We start from the raw sequence: 27,603 nt of genomic DNA, 5'->3' as shown, positions 1-27,603 counted from the left end.
CTCCCACATAATAGTGAATAGAAGTATTGATAATGGCCATCCTTCTCTGTGTTCAATGTATCACCACTGAGAATAATGTTGGGGGTAGCTTTTTTTATGGAGACACTTTATCAGATTAAGGCAGATCCCCTACTTTTTGTTTGCTGAGTTCTTATCATTAAGTGGATGCAGGAGTTCCCGTCGTGGTTCAGCAGAAAAGAATCCAACTAGGAACCATGAGGTTGCAGGTTCAATCCCTGGCCTTGCTCAGTGGGTTAAAGATCCAGCGTTGCCGTGAGCTGTGGTGTAGGTTACAGACCTAGCTTGAATCTGGTGTTGCTGTGGCTCTGGTGTAGGCCGGCGGCTACAGCTCTGACTCATCCCCTAGCCTGGCAACCTCCATATCCTGCAGGTGCGGCCCTAAAAAGGAAAAAGTGGATGCTGAATTGTGTCTAAAGACTTCTGGGAAACTTTTGGGATAATCATATTTAAAATTCCTTTTGTTGTTGTGGAGAATGACATGATTTATTTGGAAAGATAAAGTAAACTTACACCCTCAGAAAACCTGATTTGGTTACGATGTACGGTTGTCCTTGAACAATATGGGGGCTAGGAGTGCCAACCCCCTACGAAGTCAAAAATTTTCATATAACTTTGTAGTCAGCCCTCCACATGCACAGATCCAATCAAACATCACCATGTAGTGCCATAGTATGTCTTTACTGAAAAAAATCTGAGTATAATTGGACTCATGCAGTTCAAACCTATGGTATTCAAGGGTCAACTGTATTTTCCTTATATATTGCTATATTTGATTTGATAACACTTTGTTCAAATTTCTTTCTTTTATGTTCATGAAAAAATTCTATTCTATAATATTCCCTTATTATTTGTGTTCAAAATATACAAATAGTTTTCTTGGAAAATTCCTGAACAAATTTACAGTTATTTAGAATTCTGTGTCTGATAATGTCAACAACTGTGGGTCTGTTTCTAGCGGATGTTTATTCTCTTCATGGGCCTGGTAATTTGTGATTAAATGCTGCATTTCGTGTAAGAACTCAGAGTTTAAATGAGTCTTGTAGCTTCCAGCAGGCAGTTAAATGGGCTTAATCCAATCAGTACTTTTAAGGCTGGATTTCAGTCTTTGTAAATATTGGTCTATTTCAGTCTTTATAAGGTCTGGAATGACACTTCAGCAGTCTCAACTGAAGACCAATTCCATTCCTCCACTTTTAATCTCCAGGGTACCATAAAACCACTAAAAGATCTATTTAGATTTTTTTTAGCCTCTTGGCTGCTACTTTTTGCATGGCTTCTCTCAGACTGCTTAGAAATTGGCACCAGCCTCAAGAAATAAAAGAGCTCAGACTATCAGGATCTCTGTTCTACCTGTCCCTTCTCTGTAAGGTATGAGCCCCTCCACACCTGTAGTCAATTAATCTTCAACAAAGAAGTCAAGAACATAAAATGGAGAAAAGATAACCTTTTCAGCAAGTGGTACTGGTCGCATGTAAATCATTGAAGTTAGAACACAACCTCACACCATAAACAGAAGTAAACTCAGAATGGCTTAAAGACTTAAATATAAGACATGACACCATAAAACTCCTGGAAGAGAATACAGGCAAAACATTCAGTGACGTAAACCATACTAATGTTTTCTTAGGTCAGTCTCCAATGGCAACAGAATTACTAAAAGCAAAAGTAAACAAATGGGACCTAAGCAAGCTTCTCAGCTTTTGCACAGCAAAGGAAACTATAAACAAAACAAAAAGACAACCTATGCACTGGGAGAAAATATCTGTGAATGATATGACCAACAAGGACTGAATTTCCAAATATGATATGAAGCTCATACAACTCAATATCAACGACAACAAAAACCCAATCCAAAAAGGGGCATAAAGGCTCACCAAGAAAAGAGAACCTCCCCCAAACAAAATAAGAAATGAAAGGAAAAATCTCAACTGATATACAGAAATACAAAAACCATAAGAGAATACTATGAACAATTATATGCCAACAAATTTGACAACCTAGAAGAAATGGACAACTTTCTAGAAACATACAGCCCACCAAAACTGAATCAAGAAATAGATAATTTGAACAGACCAATCACTAGAAGTAAAAGAGAATCTATAATAATAATAATAACAAAAAAACTCCCTATAAACAGTCCAGGATGAGATGGCTTCACAGGCAAATTCTACCAAATATACAAAGAACTTATACATACATATATATATATATACACACACACATATACATATATATACATATATATATACATATATATATATACACATATATACACACACACATATATATATATATATGTATGTATATATGTACTTGTGTGTGTGTGTGTCTGCCATTTTTTTTTCCTTGGGCCACTCCCGTGGCATATGGAGGTTCCCAGGCTAGGGGTCGAATCGGAGCTATAGCCGCCGGCCTACGCCAGAGCCACAGCAATGCAGGATCTGAGCCATGTCTGCGACCTACACCACAGCTCACGGCAACGCCAGATCCTTAACCCACTGAGCAAGGCCAGGGATCAAACCAAAACCTCATGGTTCCTAGTCAGATTTGTTAACCACTGAGCCACAACAGGAACTCCACAAAGAACTTATATTGATCCTTCTCAAACTATTCCAAAACACTGAAGAGGAGGGAACACTCCCAAAGACATTCCATAAAGTCACTATCACCCTATTTCAAAACCAGACAATACCACAAGAAAAGAAAATCATAGGCCAGTGTCTTTTTTTTTTTTTTTTTGGCTGCACTTGCAGCACATGGAAGTTCCCAGGCCAGGGGCTGAACCTGCATGACAGCAGCAATTCAGGTCTCTGCAATGAAAATGTTGGATCCTTAACCCACTGTGCCACAAGGGAATTCCTAGGCCAGTATCTTTGATGACTATAGATGCAAAAATTCTTAACAAAATTCTAGCAAATCAAATCCAAGAACACAAAAAAGATCATATACTACAACCATGCAGGAGTCATCCCAAGATCACAAACATGGTTGAACATACACAAATCAATCAATACACCTCGTTAACAAGACAGAAGTCAAAAACCAGATGATCATCTCAACAGATGTAGAAAAAGCATTTGACAAGCATTCACGATTAAAAACTCTTACCAATGTGGTTATAGAAGGAATATAGCTCAATGTAATAAAAACAATTTATGACAGACCCACAGCCAATATGATATTCAACTGAGAAAAGCTGCTAAAATCTGCTAAAATCTGGAAAAAGGCAAGGATGCCCTCTCTCACCACTTCTGTTCAACATACTATTGGAAGTCCCAGCCACAGCAGTCAGACAAGAAAAAGAAATAAAAGGTATTCAAATTAGAAGGGAAGAGGTAGGCTGGGGGAAAAATGTAATTGTAATGTATACATGTAAGGATAACCTGACCCCCTTGCTGTACAGTGGGAAAAAAATAATAATAAATAATTAAAAAAAAAAAGAAGGGAAGAGGTAAAATTGTCATTATTATGCAGATGATATGATACTATATATAGAAAACCTTAAGGACGCTACGTAAAAACTACTAGATATGATAAAGTCAGCAATAGGACACAAGATTAACATTCAGAAATCAGTTGCATTTCTGTATACTAACAATGAAATATCAGAAAGGGAATGTAAAAAATAAAAAAAAAGAGTACCTTTTAAAAACTCACCAAAGGCAGGGGGGAACAGGAATAAACCTGGCCAATGAATGAAATGAAAGACTTATTACACCGAGAACTATAAAACATGAATAAAGGAAATTAAAGAGGGTTCAATGAAATAGAAAGATATCCCACACTCTTGGATTGGAAGAATTAATATTGTTAAAATGGCCATACTACCCAAAGCAACCTACAAATTTAATGCAATCCTTATTAAATTAACCATGACATTTTTCACAGAACTAGAACAAATACTCCAAAAATTTATATGGAACATTAAAGACCCAGAATTGCCCAAGGAATCCTGAAGAAAAAAAGCAAAGCAGGAGCCATAACTCTCCCAGATTTCAGACAATACAAAAAAGCTACCGTAATCAAGACAGTGTGTACAAAAACAGACATACGAATCAATGGAATAGGTACTGGTACAAAAACAGACATACAGATCAATGGAACAGAAAAGAGAGCCTGCAAATAAACCCACACACCTACAGTTAATTAATCTTTGACAAAGGAGGCAAGAAGATAGTCTCTTCAGCAAGTAGTGCTGGGAAAGTTGTAAATCAGTGAAAATAGAACACAACCTCATACCATGCACAAAAATAAACTCAAAATGGCTTAAAGATTTAAACATAAGACATGACACCATAAAACTCCTAGAAGAGAACATAGGCAAAACATTCTCTGACACAAATTGCACCAATGTTTTCTTAGGTCAGTGTCCCAAGACAACAGAGATAAAAACAAAAACAAATGAGACCTAATCGAACTTACAAACTTTTTCACAGCAAAGGAAACCTAAAACAAAACAAAACAAAACAAAACAAAAAAAAAACCCTAAGGAAAGGGGAAAAACAGTTGCAAATGATGCAAACGACAAGGGCTTAATCTCCAAAATATACAAACAACACATACAACTCCACAGCAAAAAAACCAAACAACCCACTCGAAAAAAGGACAGAAGATCTACATAGACATTTCTCCAAAGAAGACATATGGATGGCCGGTAGGCACATGAAAAGATGCTCAACATCACTCATTATTAGAGAAACGCAAATCAAAACTATAATGAGGTCCAACCACTTCATACCCCCAGTCAGAATGGCCCTCATTTAAAAGTCTACAAATAGCAAATGCTGCATAGGGTGTGGAGAAAAGGGAACCCTCTTACACTGGGAATGTAAGTTGGTACAACCATTATAGAAGACAGCATGGAGGTTCTTCAGAAAACTAAAAATAGAACTACCATATGATCTCACAATCCCACTCCAGGAATATATCCAGACAAAACTACAATTCAAAAAGATACATGCACCCCTGTGTTCATAGCAGCACACTCAAAATAACCAAGACATGGAAACAACCTAAAGGTTGTCTGACAGATGAATGGATTAAGAAGATGTGGTACATATAACAGTGAATACTACTCAGCCATAACAAAGAACAAAAGAATGCCATTCTCAGAAATATGGATGCAACTAGAGATTCTCATACTAAGTTAAATAAGTCAGAAAGATAAAGACAAACACCATATATCACTTACATGTGGAACCTAAAATATCACACAAATGAACCTATCTACAAAAGAGAAACAGACTCAAAGACAAAAAAACCAGACTTGTGATTGCCGAGCTGGGGGAGAATGATAAACTGGGAGTTTGGGGTTAGTAGATGCAAACGACTACATTTAGAAAGGATAACCCACAAGATCCTACTGTATAACACAGGGAACCGTATCCAATCTCCTGGGATAGACTATGATGGAAAATAATATAAAAAAGAATATATATAACCGAGTCACTTTGCTGTAGAGCATAAATTGGCCCAACATTGTAAATCAATTATCCTTTAATAAAATTTTTTAAATAAATGAAAGGTCAAGAACCATATTAATTGGAAAGAAAACATAATACACAGTAAAAGAAAAGAATTACTGAAAGCAAGGCAGCCTATCAATAAAATCACCTTACACGAAAAAAAAGGGCAGCAGATCTAAACAGATATTTCTCTAAAGAAGACATACAGATGGCAATAGGCATGAAAAGACATAAAAAGATGTTCAAAATCACTATTAGAGAAATACAAATTAAAACTACAATGAGGTATTGCCTCACATCAGGCAGAATGGCCATCATTAAAAGTCAACAAATAACAAATGCTGGAGAGGGTGTGGAGAAAAGGGAACCTTCCTACACGGCTGGTGCGAAACTAACCGATGCAGCCATTATGGAAAACAGTACAAAAGTTCCTTTAAAAACTAAAAACAGAGTTAGCATATGATCTAGCAATCCCAATCCTGGGCCTATATCTGGAGAAATCTCTAATTCAAAAAGCTATATGCACCTCAGTGTTTATAGCAGCCAAGACATGGAAGCAAACTAAATTACCATCAACAGCTAAATGGATAAAGAAGATATGCTTGGGCGTGTGCGCATGGGTGCACATGTGCGTGTGTGCACGCGTACACCCACCCACACACACACACACACACCCTGGAATATGACTCAGCCACAAAAAAGAATGAAATAATGCCATTTGCAGTGACATGGATGGACCTAGAGATTATCATACTAAGTAAAGCAAGTTAGACAAATACCCTATGATATCCCTTATGTAGAGAATCTAAAATATGATACAAATGAACCCATTTAGAAAAGAGAAACAGACTCAAAGACTTGTGTTTACCAAAGGGGAAAGGAGGTGGGGAAGGGATAAACCAGGAGTCTGGGATTAACAGATACAAACCACTATATATAAAACAAATAAACAAGGTCTTACTGCATAGCACAGGAAAGTATATTCAATATCGTGTAATAACATATAACGGGAAAATATGAAAAAATACATATACATATGTATAACTGAATCACTTTGCTATGCACATGAAACTACCACAACACTGTAAATCCACTATATTTCCAAAAAAAAAAAAAAAAAAGATATGAGTCCTTAAATTACCACCTCTCTTAACAGCAATGGAGTCTCACTTCTGCTTTCCCAGCCTCAAGAGACTGCCCAAAGCTTTACTCACATTCTGGCTTTTGGCAGCTGCTTTCGGCTTCACTTCTCTACCTTTCTCCTCACACCACTTACAAATTACAACTGTCTCAAAAATAAAATCAGAGCAAATGCTGGGCTCACCTTATCAAGTTTCCCTCTTCTCATAAATCGTGGACCCTCAAGTACTGGCTGTCTTGGTAGCTTTCCAATACCTTCAAACAGACTTTTTGGGGTTTTTCAATCTAGCTTTCTCTTCAGTTTTCGGTTGGTTTGGGTCTGCTATAAGCCAGTTAACCATTTATGGATACAGTCTAGTTTTCAATTATATTTTTATTTAACATGGTCAACATTTGAAGGATTTTAGAGAGCATGCCAAATGATCTTTTTTGAATGGAAAAGCACTTTTTCATGCTAATAATGTTAGTAAGTCTCTGATCCACTTGGAATTTATCCTTATGTAGAGTGCAAATAAAAACTTAATTTTCTATTTTTTCATATGGCTCTCTAGCTAGTCTAAGTGCATTTATTAAAATATCTATTTATTTCCCAGTGAATTAAAGTGTCTTTACATTAAAATCTCATGGGCAATTTAATAGACTTTCTCTTTTCCTTTCTCACTTATTTTTTAATCCTTTAGCATGTCTGCCTTAAATTCTTTTGGAACACGAGCACGTTTAGTTGAAGAAACTGAAGAAAACATAGATGAAATTTTCTAAAATAAGAGCGGGAAAACTTTTTATTGTTTTTGTTGTTGTTGTTTTCCCACAACTGTGGCATATGGAAGTTCCCCAGTCAGGGACTATATCCAAGCCATGGCTACAACCTATGCCACAGCTGCAGCAATGCTGGATCCTTAACCCACTGTACCAGGCTGGGGATTGAACCCAAGCTGCCTCAGAGACAACACTGGATTCTTAACCCACTGCACCACAGCAGGAACTCCCAGAAAAATCTTGTTGTAACTCAAAATTCAGATCAAAAAAGGCAAAAGATTGATACATTTTACAATTTAAAATAAGAAACTTTTGTATGATTTAAACACACACACACACACACACACACACCAAAAGCAAAATAAAAAGACAAATGAAAAACCAAAGAAAAAATACTTGCAACTTATATCAAAGACGAAACTTATATAAAGAGCTTCTAAAATTTGTCTTCTAAACTTATATCAAAGACAAAACTTATATAAAGAGCTTCTAAAATTAGGTAAGAGACCAATAAAATGATTTTTTAAATGTGCAAGTGGAAAGTTCCCTTAGGCGCAGTGGGTCCGGCACTGCTGCAGCTGTGGCACAGGTCAAAACTACAGCTCAGGTTTGATCCCGGGCCTGGAAACTTCCACATGCCACAGGTGTGGCCAAAAAAAAAAAAAACAGAAAAGGACATGCTATATGACCAGTCAATTTATCCACAGAGGGGAAAAAAAAAAAAAAAAAGGCCCTTTTTAATAAACATGTGGTCAGGAGAAGAGAAAAAACAAACATAAAAGTAACAGAAGAACCAGAAAGGAGAGACATCCAGACCAGGGAGGCCGGCAACATCCAATACAGCTGAGGACCCTACAGAGATGAGCCAATAGGCCGCTGGATCCGGCGCCCTGGGTAGTCTTTAGCAACCTCCTACTAAACAATTTCAGAACAAAGCATTTCAAAGATTACGAGCATCCTCAAATTAATCCAGCCTAACACTCCCATTTCTTTAAATAAATAAGACCAGAGAAATGTTAGGTGGCAGGCCTAAATCCCTGCAGCTAGTTAGGAGTTAGGAGTAGACTCTGGACTTGAACATGCTCGTTTCCACAACAGCAACTACCTACTAGGTGGAAGGCAGGAAGACCAGACTAGAGAATTACTTTATTTCTCCTGGAAAACTCGCTGCTCTTCACTCTTGCATGCTTCCCCCAGCCACATGGTGCATGACGAGGGGGGCAGGCACGACCTTCCCCACTGGACTGACAGAGAAACTGAGGCCCTGAAGCCTTAAGCACTTTGCTCAGAGTCGCACAAGAAATGTGCTGGGAAAGCCAGGTCCTGACATCAGTTCAGCCGTTGTTGGTTTTGTCGGTACAACTCGGAGCATTACTTTCTTCTCAGAGAAGAGGAGATGAGATGAAAACAAAGGCAAAAGGCCAAAGCTTTTACCCCAACTTCCTCCCTGCAGCCAGATGAGGAAGAAGAGCCACAAGTGATACAATGACTTTAAAACCTCCACTGAGCGGTCAAAACCCTCAGGAAAGACACTGGCCCCTTTCTGAGTGGCTGCGCTTTGTCTGAACCACAGAGATGTTCTGGCCCCTTCGGTAGAAAACGATCTTGACCTGGTGCCACTCTGGGGCCTCCCGCATTTGAAAACGCTGAGACAGGACGGGTTGCTGTGAATTACTCTGCCACCTTCAGGTTGTTTTGGCGAGTCAAAGGGAGGGAGGGGAAGGACCCAACAGGGCTTTTTCTCGTGGTGACTAAATGACTAATCAAATACAGTAGTATACAAAGTTGATGCCTATTTACTCAAGTAGCAGACGGTTTCCTGTTATAAAATGGATTCTGGAGAAAGCAATCTGTGCTCCTAAGTTCCTAATAAAAATAGGAAACTGTCCATTCCTACCTCCGCCAGACAAAAACCTGCTGAAGTCTTCCAGAAACTTTATGGAGTTGAAAGAAGAAATACCTGCCCATATTGCATCAGGTCTCGGATCACAAGCTAGTCCCTGGGCCATGTCCTTTCCTTTCTTAGTTTATCCTGCACTAAACAAAACTGTCTGGAATTCATTCTTTAAAGGTTTATTTATGGTACATAGAGACTGTTTATGTGAAGCAGGGTATTTGCCCATTTCCCTCTTGGGACAGTGTTTAAAACTACAGGGATATTTCCCTCTCTGGCACTTTCTGAAATACAATTAACAATACTGAATCTTTTTTCCTTTTAACAAATCTGGTTTTTATTTAGGGAGGGGAGGAAAAAAGTAAAGGGTCTGAAGTTTCCCAACAAATTATTTCAAGCCTTTGAGAAGACAGTTTTAGGCTTTTTAAATAGTGTCTTTGTCTGAAATTCCCCCTCACCCCCACCCTCTTGCTCTCTGACCATTAAAATGTGGGTTTTCTTCCAAACTAGATTGCTCAATTAAAGCCCTTCTTTTGTAATACCCCAATGCTCTAAATGGGAAAAGGACTGCTGTAGGCCACCTTGTGAAACCTTTTAAAGGCTCCTGGACGCTTTTGATCTTTAAAAAAAAAAAGCCAGAAGAGCATATAAACTACCTGGCATTTTCAATATTACTCTGCTACTCTCTAACATGCAACCTCGGGAGAATAATGGAGAAGCGGGCGGGCGGAGGCGGGGGGGGGCGGGCGGTTGGAATCGATGCTCTCGTCTCTGCATTTGTGAGATGGAACTATTATCTCCCTCTCCTTCCAGCACAGAGTAAGGAATCCAATTGAGAGAGCAGACGTGAAGCTGCTTTGAGTCCTTCTGAACAGACACTCTATCTGGCAATAGCGTACCCTCGGCGTAAACCTGAAGAGATTTCCCTCTGAGGTTTCTGACAGCCCCGCTTCTGGCCTGGAGTCAAGAGAATCAAGATAATTATTCCTTCAACACCAAAGACATGGTTACCTTTTAGTCAGACTCTTGTGATTCCTGTTCTGGGACAGGATTCCATTTCCTAAGCACATACTTTCAGCCATTACATATTCATCTCAAGGAGCCGACTGCTCTTCCTAAGAGCTACTAATCAAGGGATATTACTCTGTTAGAAAACTCTTTGAATAAATGACATTATTTTATGAGTCCCAGACTCCACTAGGAGAACTCAAGACACGATAAAACGGTGACTTCCATAAGCTGAGAACTTCACCCTGATGTCCCAATTCCCAGCACCCTGGGTGAAATAGGAACGTGCCACACCCAGGGTGCCCCCGTCCCACACCTCAGAACGTGGCTGCTCCACTGAATTTGTTTAGCAGCCGTTTGGAAAACGCCTTGACGATGTCCCTTCAATATAGTGTCAAGTGAAACATTCAGCCTAAACGAGTCCCAGTGTATCCGATGCAGAATATCATGTAAACATCAATACCATGTAACTGGGGGTCTGGCTGTTTCTTTTTTCTCATTTTTTTAATTTTTAATTTTTTTGTCTTTTTAGGCCCACACCCACAGCACATGGAGGTTCCCAGGCTAGGGGTCGAACTGGAGCTATAGCTGCTGGCCTAGCCACAGCCACAGCAATGTGGGGATCCAAGTCGTATATGCGACTTACACCACAGCTCTCGGCAACGCCGGATCCTTAACCCACTGAGTGAGGCCAGGGATTGAACATGCGTCCTCATGGATGCTAGTCAGATTCCTTTCCACTGAGCCAAGATGGGAACACCCGGAGCTGTTTTGACTGTGGAAAACCATGCCGCATTCATCAGTCTAGGGGTATGTTTTCTACTGGGAGCAGTCTGGGAGGAATGGTTAGGTGTCTGCGTTTCTTAGTAAGCTGATTTAAAAAACAAGAAGTCCTTAGCTCTCAGGAAATGCTTGACATTGGTTTGTTGGGTGAGTGCCAAGTGTTCTGGGGGGAATATACACTTTATCAAATAAACCCATTCCAAAGGGTCACACAAGTCAAGTGGATACTTGTGGATATTAGCAAGATAGTGGTTTTCCCATGGCTTTCCCTCCACTCCCATGCTAATTATAAGTATATTTAGTCTCCTGGGAAACATGAAGTTAAAGCAAATTAAGAAGATAGGACAGTCCGTCGAGAAGGCACAGTTCTCAGGATGGTCGAAGAAGCAATTGTTTCTCCCTGGTCCTGACCAGCACTCCCAACTGCCCGTCCTGTGTGCTGCCTTAAGGAGGCAGTCCCCCTCGCCCTGTTCTCATCCAAATATGAGCTGATGGTGACCAGACTACTGTTACCTGGAAGTCTAGTTTAGAAGCTGTGACGTGGCAAACCGTGAGCCCCATGGGGCCCACACATGGGTTTTGTTAGGCCCACAAGGTTTAAAAGCAAAAATAAAAACATTCGAATTGGTTGCCAACATTTAAAACCAGGAGATTCCACATAAAAATCCAGATTTCCGGCTTCACTTTAAAATTCCAAAGGCCTGGCAACACTGGGCTCCCATTACCCTGAGACGCTGGCTGGAGCTGCGCTGCGCTGCCCCCTTCAGGTGAAGCGAGGGCACTCTGCAGCCAGGCCCCCTGGCTGGCACTCTGGCCCAGCCCCTGGAGGCACGTCTGTCACTTATCTGTGCACGGCTTGAGCTATCCCTGTTCAGAAAGAGACAGCACCTTGAGGCATCTTAAAGGAGGCAGCATGGGCAGAGGGCAAGTCTTGGGCTGGTGGTTAGTGGGGAGGTGAATGCCTCGACAACCGTCTTCGAGTGCAATGGAGGAGAGACCCGGGAGGAAGGGGTGCGAGCTGCAGGGGGGCAGGTGTAGACTCCACCTACGCAAAGACTCCCCAAAAACCCCCTGGTTCTACTCCTGCTCCTATCATGACCTGTCTCCGCAGGCATCCGTGACAAAACCCTGAGAACTCCAACATCCTGGGCACCAAGTGAGGGGATGCTGAAGGACTCACTGAGCTCTCACCTCCCCATTCCTTAGGTTCTGGGGGGCACCGCAGGAAAGGGAGAAAGACAAATGGGCTTCAGAGTCAGACAGGCTTGGATTTCAAGTCCAGCCCCACCCCTTAATTGCCATTGTCTGGACGGCAGAAAACAAAGACGGTGTTCACCTGCATCTGCCAAGCGCACGTGCAGAGGCTCTGCAGGAGTGTCACACCTCCTGCGTCGGGGAGGCCATGTCTCAGTGGGCCAGTGGCCCCATCCTCGAAGCAGGCAGACACTTCTACTGCCAACCATTCGAGAAGAGGTGGCTACTTAAGAAGGGGGAGAGAAGGAGGGCAGGCAGGTCTGGAACGCAAAGGGAAGATAACAGCTGGGTGGCAGCGTGTGTCTGGAGTCTGGGAGCGGCCCCAGGAAAGGAGGCTTTCACCTCTTTGAGAAGAACCAAGAGCTAAGCAGAAGGCACATGGGGCTTTACATAGTATTCTGTGTTTACTCGCTTTTGTTACTCTTTAGTCTTCAGCAAAGTCGTACTTAAACGTTAAAAAAAAAAAAAAGGAAATACACAGTTGACCCTTGAACAACACGGGTGTGCACTGCATGGTCCACTCAGGTGGATTTCCCCAACAGTAATTACCATGGGGCCCTTGGACGCACAACCACACGCATGGAAGGCTGACTGTGACCCACGTGCAGATTTTTGACTGTGAGGAGCGGCGGAGCTCCCAACCCCCTCCCTGTTCAAGGGTCAGCTGTAGACATGGACATATACACGGGAGCTGATAAACCTTGTCAAAAAACGAAACCGGTAAAAATATCTGCTACAAATGATGATGCTGGACAGAAAAAGCAAGGAGTAAACGCTCATTCTTTCCCATGGAAAAGTCATCTTTTTTTTTGGTCTTTTTTGGCCATCCTGAAGCATATGGAGCTCCCAGGCCAGGGATCAGATTGGAGCCACAGTCGAGACCTAAGCCACAGCTGCGGCAACACCAGGGCCCTAACCCACTGTGCCTGGCTGGGGATCAAACCCGAGTGCCCCGTGGCTCTCAAGACACCGCTGATCCCGTCGTGCCACAGCGGGAGCTCCAAAATGTCATTTTTCAAACTTACCCAGCTGTCAGCTCACCTTGAGATCCAGGGGTAGCTTGTTGGAGGTGAACACACTCAGCTTGATCTGGGGGATGCTGATTTTGAGATTTTCAAAGTAGTATCGAATTGGTGTCCCACCTTGTTCAACTGTCTTTTCGTGAAGGTTTTCATCGTATTTTTCCACCTCTGGTACAAAGACAGAAGCGTTGTTTTTGAAAAATAAACTCCTGAAGTCACATGATTCAAATACTTTTATTCGCATTGCAAAAAAAATTCACAGAAAAATGTAAACATCCACTCCTCTAAATTTAGCTTTTCAGGGTTCAGTGATACGTACAGTATCCTGATGCCATTTCTTTATAAAAGCAGATCTGGTTCATGTTGTTTATCAAAAAAGTACAATAGCTTAATCTTTTGAGTTGCGACTCTATGCCATCTGGCAGATATCATCTCTGGAAAAAACGACCCAGGTGGGAAAGCCAAAGGTCACGGGCGTGCTTGCTGGCAACACAGCCGTGTTGTTATTATTATAAACGACCCAGATCATCTGAATTTATTTCATAAAATGATATCCAAATAAGCATTCAGAGCATAGTCTGAGTCATAATGGACAACACGACCATTTAAATGGGGGATCTGAGCAGAACAGAATGCTTTAGAAAGAGAGAGGCTGTGGGCCGTAAAGAACCGACATCATGACACGTGGCGGTCGCTCTCTCTCAAAGAGTGGGCATCGCTTCAACAGCACAGTGGCGACAGGCTTCTCACTTGCTGTCTCCCGAAGCAAAGAGGAGGAACGTGGGCTAATACATAGCCATGTGCTCGTCAGCGTGATGCTGTCCCCACACCCATGTGGGCAGCTTATTTGCCTAGAATCACCTGCTTCTGAAACGAAACCAGAGACTGTACACATCCACACAGCAAATAGGTCAATACCGAAAGCTTTTTGAGTTCTATTTCTAGAAAACAGGGAATTGGTTTTAAAAAAAAAAAAGATACTGCAACAGAGACAGGCTTATCTGTATTCAGGGAACAGGAATAGTTAGAGAAACACGGAGGAGATTCCTCAATGAAAGGCAGGCAAGGATTTGACCAAAGGCTAAATCCACTAGACAATGCTTGGGGCGAAATTTATTCAGAGTAACAAGAAAAGTGTGTCCAATCGAATTTAAAGTAAAACTTCCCAGGAAGGTACCAAAGGAGAACAGACACCTGGCAGGCAGGCTCAAGTGGCCGCACAAATACAAATAAACACTGGCGTACCCAGCCCCGAGTGGTGAACGCAGCGTTCAACAGACAGACTTGTGCTCCTGCTCCACACACACTAAAGCTTAAATTCTACGTCTGGGATAAAAAGAGCAAAAATATTTTTCTTGCATTGTGGGCACATATGCACATATGTACACGGGTCCCGAGGGATTTTTCCCCCCCTCTAGCCAACATGGGCAGATAAACATTAAAAGTCTCTATCTTATCATTTCTTCAGGCCCAATATTTAGTTTAGTCTTCAAAAGACTAAGCATTACTGACTTCATTCTAAGCTGTATATACAGTTTCCCAAAGGCCACGAGGAGGAATCTAAAATAAAGAGACAACAGCTAAATCGTTTCTGTAGCACGGCTGGAAGTTTTAGGTCTTTCAACAGCTTCTCCTACTCCCCTCTCCGAAGAAGAGTAAAGTCACTAGAAACCTTTGTCAGGACACCGGGCACACGGGTGTGGACGAAGGGAGGTTAGGGAGTTGGGCGAGCCAACTTTCTTCCTCAACCGAACCAAAGGAACTGCCAAAGGGATTTCTGGTTCTTGGCCCTGACTCTGTTTAACAAACAAGGGTTAGGAAACGGAGTTCCCGTCGTGGCGCAGTGGTTAACGAATCCGACTAGGAACCATGAGGTTGCGGGGTCGGTCCCTGTCCTTGCTCAGTGGGTTAACGATCCGGCGTTGCCGTGAGCTGTGGTGTAGGTTGCAGACACGGCTCGGATCCCGCGTTGCTGTGGCTCTGGCCTAGGCCGGTGGCTACAGCTCCGATTCGACCCCTAGCCTGGGAACCTCCATATGCCGCGGGAGCGGCCCAAAGAAATAGCAAAAAGCCAAACAAAAAAAACAAACAAGGGTTAGGAAACGAAGTGGTTTGCTGCATGACAAACAGCATTTCTGCTGTCCTGAAGCAGATGAGTCAAAAACATAAAACAAAGAGGAACAGTATACTGCTTCCCAAAGGCCTCCCCTGGTGTTCTGGGATCCAGAAGCCCTCGGAGCAGCCTCCTTCGTGCAAAGAAACCCTCAATACCCATCGACCAGCAATACTTAGAGGACAACGGAACCACAAACCACAGCCTCCCAGCTCAGACTACCACATGGAAAGGGAGCTGGCCAGGGATCCAGAGGCTACCTATTTTCACAAGCAGACTCAAAAATGCCAACCTCAGGCCAACTCCCAAATACAAACCTAGAACATTCGACGTTACCTGATTCTGCTTGATCGTAGCCAAAGAAACTCAGCAGCTTGAGGAGCAGTTTCTCCTCAATTTGCACCGTGAATCTCTGAGCCGTGACCAACAGATGCTAGAGACAAAGAAACTCTGATTTACAGTGTGAACGCCAGGGGAACTTTCATCCATTCCAAAAGAAGGTCCCAAAGATATGACATGGTCTCTTTACTTAGGTGATTTCACAATCATATTCCCAATTTTTTCCTGGCTTGTCTCTCTCTACATTGTTATAACAAACCAAAAATTCCAGAAGGTGTTTAGCAGGCGAGTCACCAGCCTACTGTTTGGTTCTGGGGGCATCTGTGTCTGGTTAGAAAGGATTACACTTTCAGAAGCACTGCGGTGGATGAGCTTTATGGGGCTGAGCTCACAGAGAGGGCAGCTAAGCTTAAGGAGCAGAACTGGGTTATGAATTTGAGGACCATATGCAGGCTTGGCCCCGACTGGAGCTGGGGACAAAGGACCAGAAATCTGAGAAGCAACCTCTTAGCTCTCACTTCCCCAGAATTCAGTGTCGTAACGTTAGCTCGTACACAAAGACTTCCCCAGAGAAGAAAGTTTATCCCTTCTGAATGATCTGCTCTCAGGAGACAGTGTGGCAGCTTACACAGGAGGATGTCTGTCCCAAGGTCAGCCCCTCGTGCCCTTTTTCTGGTAGTCTTGCATCATTACTAACAATATATCTAGATCGTGCCTGGTCACGCTCATTCTAAAAGATGCTATGCTTTCCTGCAGAGACTTAACACTGATGAATAACAGACTCTGGCCCCTGTGGGTCTAGCACTGTCACCTGCAGAGTCATCAACAACACGACTGAGAACAGCACGTTTGAAGAGGAGTTTCCATCAACGTCCCGACATAATGCCTCGAGTCACTTGTGCCTTGCCCTCTCGGGACGCTACCTGCAGCCTGCACTGCTGCTCTGAGCCTTGGCTGTGGGAGAGCCAACCAACCTTCCGCATCCCATCAGGCCCACCCGCCTACCTTGTAGATGTTGGTCAGCGCGCTCTTGCTGGGGAACTTCACCGCGTTCACCTGCACGACGGGGCCTGTCTCAATGACTTCGTTCTCGTTGCTCAGCGGAGTCACATAGAGCATGAAGGGCTGAGTGGTGCCAATGAGCTGATTGTCCACCTAGGACACAAAAAAGCAGCAAAACAGAAACAAAAACAGACAAGTTGTTCAGTTTTTATTTTTCCCTTTGACTGGGTCCCACAGCATGCAGGTCACTTGGAAAGTAGCTCTGGAAAAATACATTCTCACTAGAGCAGCAGTCATAATAGCAGTGACCACGGCAGGAGCTCTACTTTATCTGGTGAGTCCTGTGTGCCAACCACCAAGCGAGTCCCCTCACCTGCTTTATCTCTTTAAGCCCCATGAGAGCCAGGGTGTCAGAGGCACCACACTCGGGCTCTGTCGCACCCTCGCCACCACCTTCCCCAGGACATCCCTCTCCTGGCACAGACAAGGAAGAGAGGCCCTTGGTTAAGGCTGTGCGCCCAGTCAGTGACGGGACAAGGACATCCTTTGGTCCCCAAAGCTGGCGCTCTTAACCACAAGGCTTCTCTCTCGCTCCAAATTCCTTGAAGAAACTAACCCTAGAGAAGCCACAGCAAATGGCGTCAGCTGCGCACCCTCAAGTCAGCTCCCTCCCAGAAATGGGATGACAGCGGTGGCGTGGGGAAGGGCTCACGCATGGCACCGGCAGCACCATCACCATCACGGGAGCGCCCCCCAACACTCAGCAAGTTTACGGACGTGCACAGCTCCCTGCAGGGAGCAGCCGCCTCCACGTCCCGCGTCACCCTGACGGCCCACACGAGGAGGAGGAGGAGGAGGAGGACGCGTGTCCAGGACCCGCAAGTGGGCTTCCCACACGTCGCCGGCCGAACACAGCCCTCACCTCGACCCTGGAGGTGAGGTGTTACTCCTCCCCATTTTACCAGTAAGGAGCTCAGCAGAGGTCCTCCCTTGCCCAGTTCACCGGGCAGCCGGGAGAGGCGGGCGTCAAATGCAGGTGTTTCTGGCACCCGGCCCTTGGCCTCTCTTTCGCAGCCTGAGTTTCCTCAGCACCCTCGTGTCAGTGGCTGCAGGCCGTCCTGTTGGCTCTAGGGCATGGCTTTCTACTCCCGTCCTTGCTTCCTGCCACGTGCTCTCCAGAGGGCGGCCAACACGCTCTTTCCAAAACACACATCAAGCCCTGTCTCCTGCCTGTGCGCCCTGCAGCGGCTCCCCTCACCCTTAGGGCAGGAACTGCACTTCTGGGCACAGCCTCCGGGGCCTGGGACCCACTTGATCCGGACACCGCCTGCCTCTCCAACCTCCCCCCAGTGCAAAAACCCGTCCCCCCACCCCCAGTATCCTTCTCTCTGGGCTGTCCGTTCTCCTCCTCCAAGGTCAGCTCAGCTCTCACTTCCTCAGGAAAGCCCTCCCAGGGCACTTTACCCAAAGCAGCATCAACCCCCTTTACTCCTTCAGACCAGTTATCCCAGGCTGTAATTATTTATTTGCTTGCTTGCTTGCTCATCTATTGGCTGGCTTCTTCCCTACCTAGGCTGTCAGCTCAGAGAGCAGTAGCTTCTTCATCTGAGTCATGGCAGTATCTCCAGAGCCTGACTCCAAGCCTGGCTTACAGCTCAGTAAGAATTAATGACTGAATGAGTCACCTGTCACAGCCAACAGATGAAATGGCCATAAAGTCCCACCTTATCCTGACCTTTTCTTTGCTCTTTCCCCACACACTTTTTTTGTTTTTATTGTCTTCTTAGGGCTGCACCCATAGCATATGGAAGTTCCCAGGCTAGGGGTCCAGTTGGAGCTGTAGCTGCTGGCTTACACCACAGCCACAGCAACATAGGATCCAAGCCACATCTTCGACCTACGCCATAGCTACGGCAGCGCCAGATCCTTAACCCATTGAGCAAGGCCAGGGATCAAACCCACGTCCTCAGGGCTGCTAGTCGGGTTTGTTAACCACTGAGCCACGACGGGAACTCTGATATTTTCTATTTTTGAAAGAAATTCTTCCTCATAGCACTGTAATCACAGTAAACTCTCAAATCTGTTTATCTGCTACAATTAACAGCATGCATTAAATCAAGCAGTATTATAGGAAAAACTTCTCGGTTACAGTAAAAAGTTAATGAAATTAATGAAGAGCAGAAGACTCCCAGGATCTTCTCTGTAAGACCAAAAAAGGCGAATAAATAGAGGCACATACTAACTTTGAATCTGTCCTCAAACGAGTGGGATGTCAATTAGCCCAAACTCTGCTATTTGTGAAATATGATAAAGGAAAAATTCTCCTGAAAATGGGTCCCCGCATGGATGGAAGCACAATTTCCTTCTGCTTCAGTGACACCCTTTAACATTTTCTATGGTGTGGATCTGCTGGAAATGAGTTCTTTTAGTTTTTGAATATCTAAAAACACCTTTAATTCAGCCTTGTTTTTGAAAGATATATTTGCTGGGCACAGACTTCTGAGTTGGCAGGGTTTTTTTTCCCTTCAGCATTTGAAAGATGTTGCTTCCTGTCTTCTCACGTATGGTGTCTCCCAAGGAGAAAGCAGGTGTCACTCTCATCTCTGTTCCTTGCCAGAAATGTGGCTTTTTTAATCTGGACGCTTTGTCACTGGTTTTGAGTCACTGGTGATGACGTACTTTGTTTACAGTTTTCACTAAGTTTGGAAAATTGTGGCCAAAATTTCTTCAAATGTTGTTTTCTGTCCCTTCCTCTCTTCTATCCTGTGGAGAAACTGGTTTTCCATACATGAGGTTACATGGAGTCTCTCATAGGCCACTGATGCTGATCTCTGTGTGTTTTGGGTTTTTTTTTCTTAGATTATTTCTCTCTGGGTATTTCAATTTGGACAGTTTCTACTATGAATGCTTCAAGTTCACTAATCCCAATCTTTTCTCTGTACTGTCATTTGCTACTGATCAAATCCAGTGTACTTTTCATTTCATTTTAATCTCTAGAAGTTTGATTTGAGATTTTTATATCTTCCATGTCTCAACTTTTTGAACATTTAGAATGGAATACAGTTAGAATAAGTTTTAACATCCTTCTCTGAATATTCTAACATCTGTGTTAGTTCTGGGTCGGTTTTGACTGATTTTTCTCCTCATTATATATTATGTTTTCCTGCCCCTTTGCACATCTGGTAATTTTTGATAGGATGCCAGATATTGTTATTTTACTTTGTTGGGTGCTGGATGTTTCTGTATTCCATTAAATCTTGAGTTTTGTTCAGGGATACAGTTAATTTACTTGGGAACAGATCGATCCTTTCAGAGCTTCCTTTTATATGATTGACCGGTTAGGTAGGCTGGAACAGTGCTCAGCCTAGAGCTCACAGCTCACCACAGAGGCCTCAGACTGTCCCAAAGTCCCATAAATTATTAGTTTTCCCAGTGTGGCTGGGGTGAGCAGCAGGCACTGTCCCTGTGACCCTCCTAGATAGTTCGGATGGTAGTTTCCCCACAGAGACCACCCATCTGTCCTCTGCTGAATATTCACGGGGCCCTCTGCAAATCTCCCAAGATTCCCTCCTGTGCAGTGTGCTCCTCCCAGGTCTGCTGTGCAAGGAACTCTGGCTGCCTGGGCCCAAGGACTCTCAGCCTTGCTTGTTCAGCTCATCCACTCTGCTGGGTTCTGTCTCAGTCTTTCCTCCCAGGGTCATGACCTGGAAACTTTTCCACGGCAGAGGCTAGGGTGACTGCAGGGCTCCCCACTTCTGTTTCCCACATCTAAGGGGTCACTGTCCTTTGTTGCATAATGTGCAGTGTCTTAAGTCTGTTGACCCCATATTTTATCTGGATTTGAGGGTTGTTCCAGGTGGGAGAGTAAATTTGGTCCCTGTTACTCCATCTTGGTTAGAAGCCCAAGTCCACTTCCACTGTTTTTCTCCATGTGGTGAACTTTATTTCCTCAAAATGATAGATGATTTCCATTGTTTGTTCTCTCTCTATTTTTTCTTTTTCTTTTTTTTTTTTTTTGTCCTTTTAGGGCCATATCCACAGCATATGGAGGTTCCCAGGCTAGGGGTCTCATCGGAGCTGTAGCTGCCGGCCTACGCCACAGCCACAGCAACGCCAGATCAAAGCTGCGTCTGTGACCTACACCACAGCTCAGGGCAATGCCAGATCCTTAACCCACTGAGAGAGGCCATGGATCGAACCTGCAACCTCATGGTTCCTGGTCAGATTCATTTCCCCTGCACCATGATGGGAACTCCCATTGTTTGTTCTCTTGGCAAGAATGGGGAACCACAGGTTTACCTTCCTTCTTGCCACCTTGACTAAGTTATCTATGGATAGACTAGCTACTATATTCAGAATTCTGCTGTACAGAAAAATTAGTAAGACAAGTATAGGTAGGAACAATTATTTTCACACAATGACTTTCTAAAGGCCACAAGAAATTTGCACCGAAGCATTAAAGTTTTTACAGCATCAGGCAGTGGATCTGGTCAGTTGCCCAGCAGGAACACCAGGGGATCAACAAGTTCTGCACCTCTCCCCTCACCTGAACGTCCTGTATGCTGAGTTCAAGCATATGACTAGTGGCCAACTGCGTGTAGTGCACACTGATTCCCGTGAGGCTTGCAAAGACCAGTTCTTCCGGGACTTTGTTAATCAAAGACAGCCCAATGCCACCTTCCAACTTGACCAGCACCTGAAAGGAAAACAGAATATGGCACACTGACAGTTTAAAATAGAGCTCAAAATAGCCACGCAAGCACAAGGAAATGATGGCTTTAAATCCCTCCACTGGACCTTTGAGCAGATGAAAACCACCTAGGAGAGCCGTGCTATTCACCTGGACGGCTTGAATCCCAGCATCTCGCTAGAAGCCTTCTTCCCCGGGCACACTCCTTCCCCCACCAGAACTCCACGGTGACACGACAGTGCCTCTGCCAGTGCCTCTGCCAGAGCTCTGAGGGCATTCTGCATTTCATTACAGGAAAAGAGCTGTTGGAGAATCTCTCTCCCTGTTTGGGAGGCAAGCTCTTAAGTTATTCACTGAATTTCCAGAACATCCAACAGTGCTTCACACACATTTTTTTTTTTAGGATGACTGAATAAATACGAAGTAAGTCTGCCTTTTCATGCTCATCTCATGTTCCTTTTCAAACTTTGCACTTTCTTTCCAATGTCCACACAGGGAGAGCAGAAGGAAGATGTTAGAGTCAACTGGGCACTAAAAAGATAAAACCAAGTTTGCTGATTCTCAACCTTCAGTCCCATCTAAATTCCAAGAGTTTAGTTTTCTTTATTTTCATCTTACTTGAGCAACCTTTGTTACATTCTGCCTTGACTTTAGCTGTCACTGAACTAACATTTTCACACAGTCATGGTGCGATAACATTAAGTACTCTGAAATAACACCTACACCTAGAAGTCAGAGAGGGCAGAAAGCAGAGAGAAGGTCTAAGCTGAGAAAACCAAAGAGCAAAATTCTAAAGAAGTTTGTAGGAAAGAAATGGCCTTGGAGTTCCCGTCGTGGCTCAGTGGTTAACGAATCCGAGTAGGAACCATGAGGTTGCGGGTTTGATCCCTGGCCTTGCTCAGTGGGTTAAGGATCTGGCGGTGCCATGAGCTGTGGTGTAGGTTGCAGATTCAGTTCAGATCCAGCGTTGCTGTGGCTCTGGCATAGACTGGCGGCTACAGCTCCCATTCGACCCCTAGCCTGGGAACCTCCATATGCCGCGGGAAGCGGCCCTAGAAAAAGCAAAAAGACAAAAAAAAAAAAGAATAAAAGAAAAAAAGAAATGGCCTTGCAGTAGTTAAAACTTACCTCCAATTCCTGCTCTGTGTCTGGATTCTTTAATTTCTGCAGCTCTTGTTCAGTAACAGGAAGTTCATCCACTTCATATGATGAACGGTCACTTTTTCGTTGGGAGAAATCTGTTATCTGAGGTCCAATAAAGCACGACTTAACTGAGAGGGCGCAGACTTCCATAGTGAAACCCAACCCACACCAACTGTATGAGTTGAAAGTTACTGTATGCTCAAGCATCCTATGCAAGTTAATGCTTTCCAAAGCACTGCTAAGGTAAGACTCATAAAAAAACGAAGTCAACTTGATTTTGAGTCTGTATGACGAACACCAAGCTGGAGATCCTGAGAGATGCACACAGTGGGGATTAGGCCTCTGTGGGTGACCTGGAATCAGAGCTCAAGGCAACTATCCAAACCTCAGGATCATGACATTCATTTTTGGCCTTAAAAGAGGAGTACTTTTGAAAGAGGCAGTGTGGATTATGATGCACTATCTCAGAGATTCACTGTTCCCACCACCGTCCTTTCTTTTAGACTTAGCGCTCTAATCCGCCATGACCTCATAAATCCGTATCGCCAGCACAGACCTCTCCCTGACCCAAAGCACATTTACATGGACTTCTGGACACCTTCATGCAGATATCACACACTTACTAAGTCCAAAACGAACTCCTCGTTTCCCTCCAGAGGTCTGCTTTGTGTCCATCTCTTACTGATGGAGATTACCATCCTCCTAGATACCCAAACCAAAACCTTGAGGTCCATTCTTGAGGCCTCCCTCACTCTCATTCCCATAGTCAATCAATTGCTAAGTCTGACTGCCTCTACTCCTTACTAAGCTTTCATCTCTAGTCATTTCTCCCCAACCTCCTCAGGCCCACCCCTGCCATTTATTCTAATTCGGGTCACCATAATCGCATCCAATTCCCTCCTAATGGGTCTTTCTTCATCACCAAGTTTACTCCATTCCAATCCTCCACATTGCAGCCAGAGTGAGCAATTTAAAACACATTGCCGATCATGTCACACCCTGACTCTGTGTTGCCACAGAAAAACCACAAAATCTTTAGCAATATCAGGCCTTTAAGGATCTGGCCCCTGCTTCTGCTCCCCACCAATTTCTTAGCATATTCCATGTGCTAATTGGATCACTCTCTTTTACCTCCAGGCCTTCATTTATCAGCTTTCCAAATATACATAATTGCCTAATTTTGTTTATTGCTTATTGTTTGTCTACCCCACTAGAACATAAGCCCATAAACAGAGGGAATTTTGTCTGTTCCCTAGTCTAGGCTCAGTACCTAGAACCCTACCTGGTTCTAATAGGTGCTCAGTAACTGTTGAATGAACACTCTCATTCTTAGGGCACAGCCCCTCTGTCTTTGCTTCCTGACTTGGCTAACTCCTTTCAGTTAACCTTGAGCTCTCCGCTAAAGCATTATTTCCGTCTTGGAAAGCCCCTGCCAGTCTCCAAATACAGGGATACAATCCTTTCTGTATATGCCTCATAACTTCCACCACTCCTACTTTCCTAACACAGATTTCAAGTGTCTGATTAGAGACCTCATTTGTCTTCTTGTTGTTAACGTCATTAATAGATCAATTATTCATTTACATAATAAATATATACGACACTGATAGAAATAATATATACTGTTCTTGGCATTATCTTCAACTCTTAAATTTTTCAAAAATATCATCTTGCGTTTTACTTATACTTTAATTCTTATGACATTTTCATGAGTTGGGTTTCATCCACATTTTATATAGAAGAACACCATATCCTTATATCCAGCACAAGCAGTTCCATGAATGTCTGTTGCACAGCTAACCACGGCAGGGGGAGAGCACACTGAGATTCGTGTCAGATCGTAGGATAAATTATCACCTGGAGGGCTCTAGTTGGGCCATCTGGGATGACTCTGATGGATAACATTCCAGAACCAGGCCGCATTTTTTGGTGAACAAACTGTTGTTCAGGCGGAACTGGCCCCAAAAGCTCCATGGAAGTGTCAGGACCAAGAACAACTTCAGCTCCATCAAACAAGCCAGAAAGCCCTCCTTTGGCCTAAAAGACAGAGTTAAAGTGTATAAGAAAAGGCAAAGGCAAAGGCATTGACTTCGACAATGTAACATGTTATTTGAAAGAGTTTACCAAATTTAAATTCCCCTCTGATGGGTGATTGTCAATATATAGCAAAGCATTTACTATTTTTTCAGCTTTACAGATGCTAAAGAATAGTAGGATTACTTGAGCAAGATGGAACTTTATACTAAATGAACTTAGGGAGTTCTGGATAAGATAAATTTCTGTGAATATAGTATATTGGCTTAGTAATAACTTCTAGTCATTAAGATAAGCTTAAAAAATATATATACGAAAAGCCCCATGTCTCTGAGTATTCTTGTTAGGGCATGCTTAAAAATCTGAAAACTTCAAAATTATCACTGTCACTCAGTTTTCCAAGAAAAAGCAAATTCTAGAGCTGAAAACCTCCTTGAACAGGCATATGGCGGGACAATCAACTCAAATATTCAAAAGAGGGTGCCTCCTCTAGAATGAAATAGGGAACTGTGAATGGCATCTGAGAGCCAGTTATACAGGCCTTTGGAGGAAAGCACCTTCTCGTTACATGCCCCAGGTACAAGGGAGCTCTGTGGGATGATGCCTTTGGGAGACGGAATACAGGGCGAGAGGAGACAATCGCTAGAGCGTCTGGACTCCCCTCTGTTAGTTTTAAATAGTGAGTAATGAAAAGGAAAATTTGAGCTGGGTTTATAGTACAGATTTCAACATGGAGAAAGCTTTTACGACTATTTCAAGTTTACAAAGAAAGTGCCTACTCAACCTTATAAGGGCAGTGTCAGAAAATGTTTTAGTGCCTTCAATTACTTTATTCAGAATAATAAGACTGCAACAAGCTTATTTCCCTAACCAAAACACATTCTGCTCTGCTGAATACTGTTGTTATAGGGTCGCTTACAACCAGAGAAATGATGAAATCGATTCGAGGAACAACAAACACCAGAAAGGGACTTCTTTCGGGGGTGGGATGGCAATGATGCTCCAAGAGAACTGGAATTACATGGGCTTTAGAAACAAACTAGAAGTCAAGTCAGGGTCAGACACGGAACCCAACTATCACGACAAGCCCTCTTTGCCTCTAGAAGTCTGAATTGCATTGCTAATTGAAAATCCCAAATCCATTCCAGATGTGTGCCTCCAATAAGTAAGCAGCTTGTCTTTGATGAAAAAAGCTCAGGGCAAGAGAGATAAAGAAAATAAATCTCACCAAGCAGCAGTCAGAGGCTCCTTACAGTTTTGCTCGCTGCCCTGGAGAACAATCTTCCATTATGGAAAGACTGCCTGGTTTCCACCAGGGCCAAACATGCTAAGGGCTCTCTAGCCTGGGCCTGACGTTCTAGTGTCTCCTTCTGGGTAAAACCCCAGGCTAAGGCAGAACGGCACACACAGTCACACGTGTTGTTCTGCTCCGTGCCTGAACTTCTGAGACCTCTTCCGACCCTCTCGTCTCAGACCCATGGTCTCATTCCTGGCCTGAAGCCAGAAGGACAGAAAATCTAAACTCCTGGTAATTTTCCAAACACCCATTTGCTTATAAAGTACCTGGGAGTTTATCATGGGGTGGACTGGCTGAGTCAAAGGCAGGGGAAACTGCCGAGCAATCTTCACTTTGACATTTGCTACAACAATTAAATGTTAATGTGAACACCACTAAGAAGGCAGAAGTAAACAAATCTAGAGCATGCAGAGCCCGTGAGCCCATGATGATGGCTCACCATCTCCCTGAACACTTTATAAAAGACTATTTTAACTCCCCAGGTCTAAAACGAATCCGTCTAACTTAGTGGTGGGCTTTTAGCTGACATTTTTCTTTCTTTCTCTTTAAAATTACATAGGCAATTTATCTCATCGAAGAAAAAAAAAAAAAAAGCTCCAGATTAAGCTGAGGGGGCGGGGGAGGAGCCACCACTCAGAGGGGACCATCCCTGGTACGTTTCTTACACTTCACCTTCAGGAACATTTCCCGTGTAAACACACACGGGGGCACGACCAAAGTGGCTTTCCTGACTAACATGAAATAATACGTAAAAAGAAAAAATTATCTTTTTTTCCCATTCAACATCTATGTATATCCTAATCGAGACTTTGTTTCAAAAAAAAAAAAAAACACTCAACCACTGCTTGCTGCAACTGGGGGTGTCAAAAACTACTGACCTGGACAACCAAGCCGTGTAGCCCACAGGTCAGTCTGCCTTCTCGGAAACTCCAGGTCTGGGTTGTGCTTCGCCTGCGATCGGGCTTTCTTAGCATCAGTGGCTCATATCTGGAAGAAAGGAAAATGTATTGAGTCCTCCGAGTCAAATGTTTTAGGCCTGAAGAGAGTATCAGGATAGTGGTTTTATTCTTCTTTCCTCCGCACTTAAAATCTAATGAGCAGTTAGCTTGACTCTGACGGCAGCTAGGCACCGCTCAGGGAGGAGAGAATAAAACAAAATGGAAACCAACGAGGACACAAGTATTAATATTTTGAGGATTTATAATTTAATGCGTGTGATACAGGGTCTTACTCCCTCACAATGACAAGCTGTCCAAGTTGTCATGCGATATGAGAAGGGTATTTAAAATATTTTCAAAAATCTTTTTTCTAACACGACACTGTAAACCAACTAAACTTCAGAATTAAATGTTTTACATGAAATGAAATAAAATTGAAAAAAACTTTGTTCGGGAGTTCCCGTCGTGGCTCAGTGGTTAATGAATTCGACTAGGAACCATGAGGTTGCGGGTTCAATCCCTGGCCTTGCTCAGTGGGTTAAGGATCTGGCGTTGTCATGAGCTGTGGCGTAGGTCGCAAACATGGCTCGGATCTCGCGTTGCTGTGGCTCTGGCGTAGGCTGGTGGCTACAGCTCCGATTTGACTTCTAGCCTGGGAATCTCCACGTGCCTCGGGTGCAGGTGCGGCCCTAGAAAAGACAAAA

General features: G+C 43.5%; 1 protein-coding gene across 6 annotated transcripts in view; it reads right to left on the bottom strand.

Annotated features, from left to right (window-relative positions):
- VPS13D (vacuolar protein sorting 13 homolog D) overlaps positions 1-27,603 on the bottom strand; it is a 255,497-nt gene that overhangs the window by 94,554 nt on the left and 133,340 nt on the right. For all 6 annotated transcript variants that reach the window (XM_047791889.1, XM_047791884.1, XM_047791885.1 and 3 more), the window contains 7 exons: positions 26,840-26,948; positions 24,488-24,667; positions 22,616-22,732; positions 21,344-21,493; positions 16,801-16,950; positions 15,793-15,889; positions 13,363-13,511 (listed from right to left, as the gene is read on the bottom strand). In XM_047791889.1, coding sequence (XP_047647845.1) covers positions 13,363-13,511; positions 15,793-15,889; positions 16,801-16,950; positions 21,344-21,493; positions 22,616-22,732; positions 24,488-24,667; positions 26,840-26,948 — 952 coding nt within the window. The remainder of the gene's footprint in view (positions 1-13,362; positions 13,512-15,792; positions 15,890-16,800; positions 16,951-21,343; positions 21,494-22,615; positions 22,733-24,487; positions 24,668-26,839; positions 26,949-27,603) is intronic.

This window comes from Phacochoerus africanus, chromosome 8 (genome assembly GCF_016906955.1).
Source record: "Phacochoerus africanus isolate WHEZ1 chromosome 8, ROS_Pafr_v1, whole genome shotgun sequence".
NCBI lineage: Eukaryota > Metazoa > Chordata > Mammalia > Artiodactyla > Suidae > Phacochoerus > Phacochoerus africanus.
This window is presented reverse-complemented; position numbering and strand designations above follow the sequence as displayed.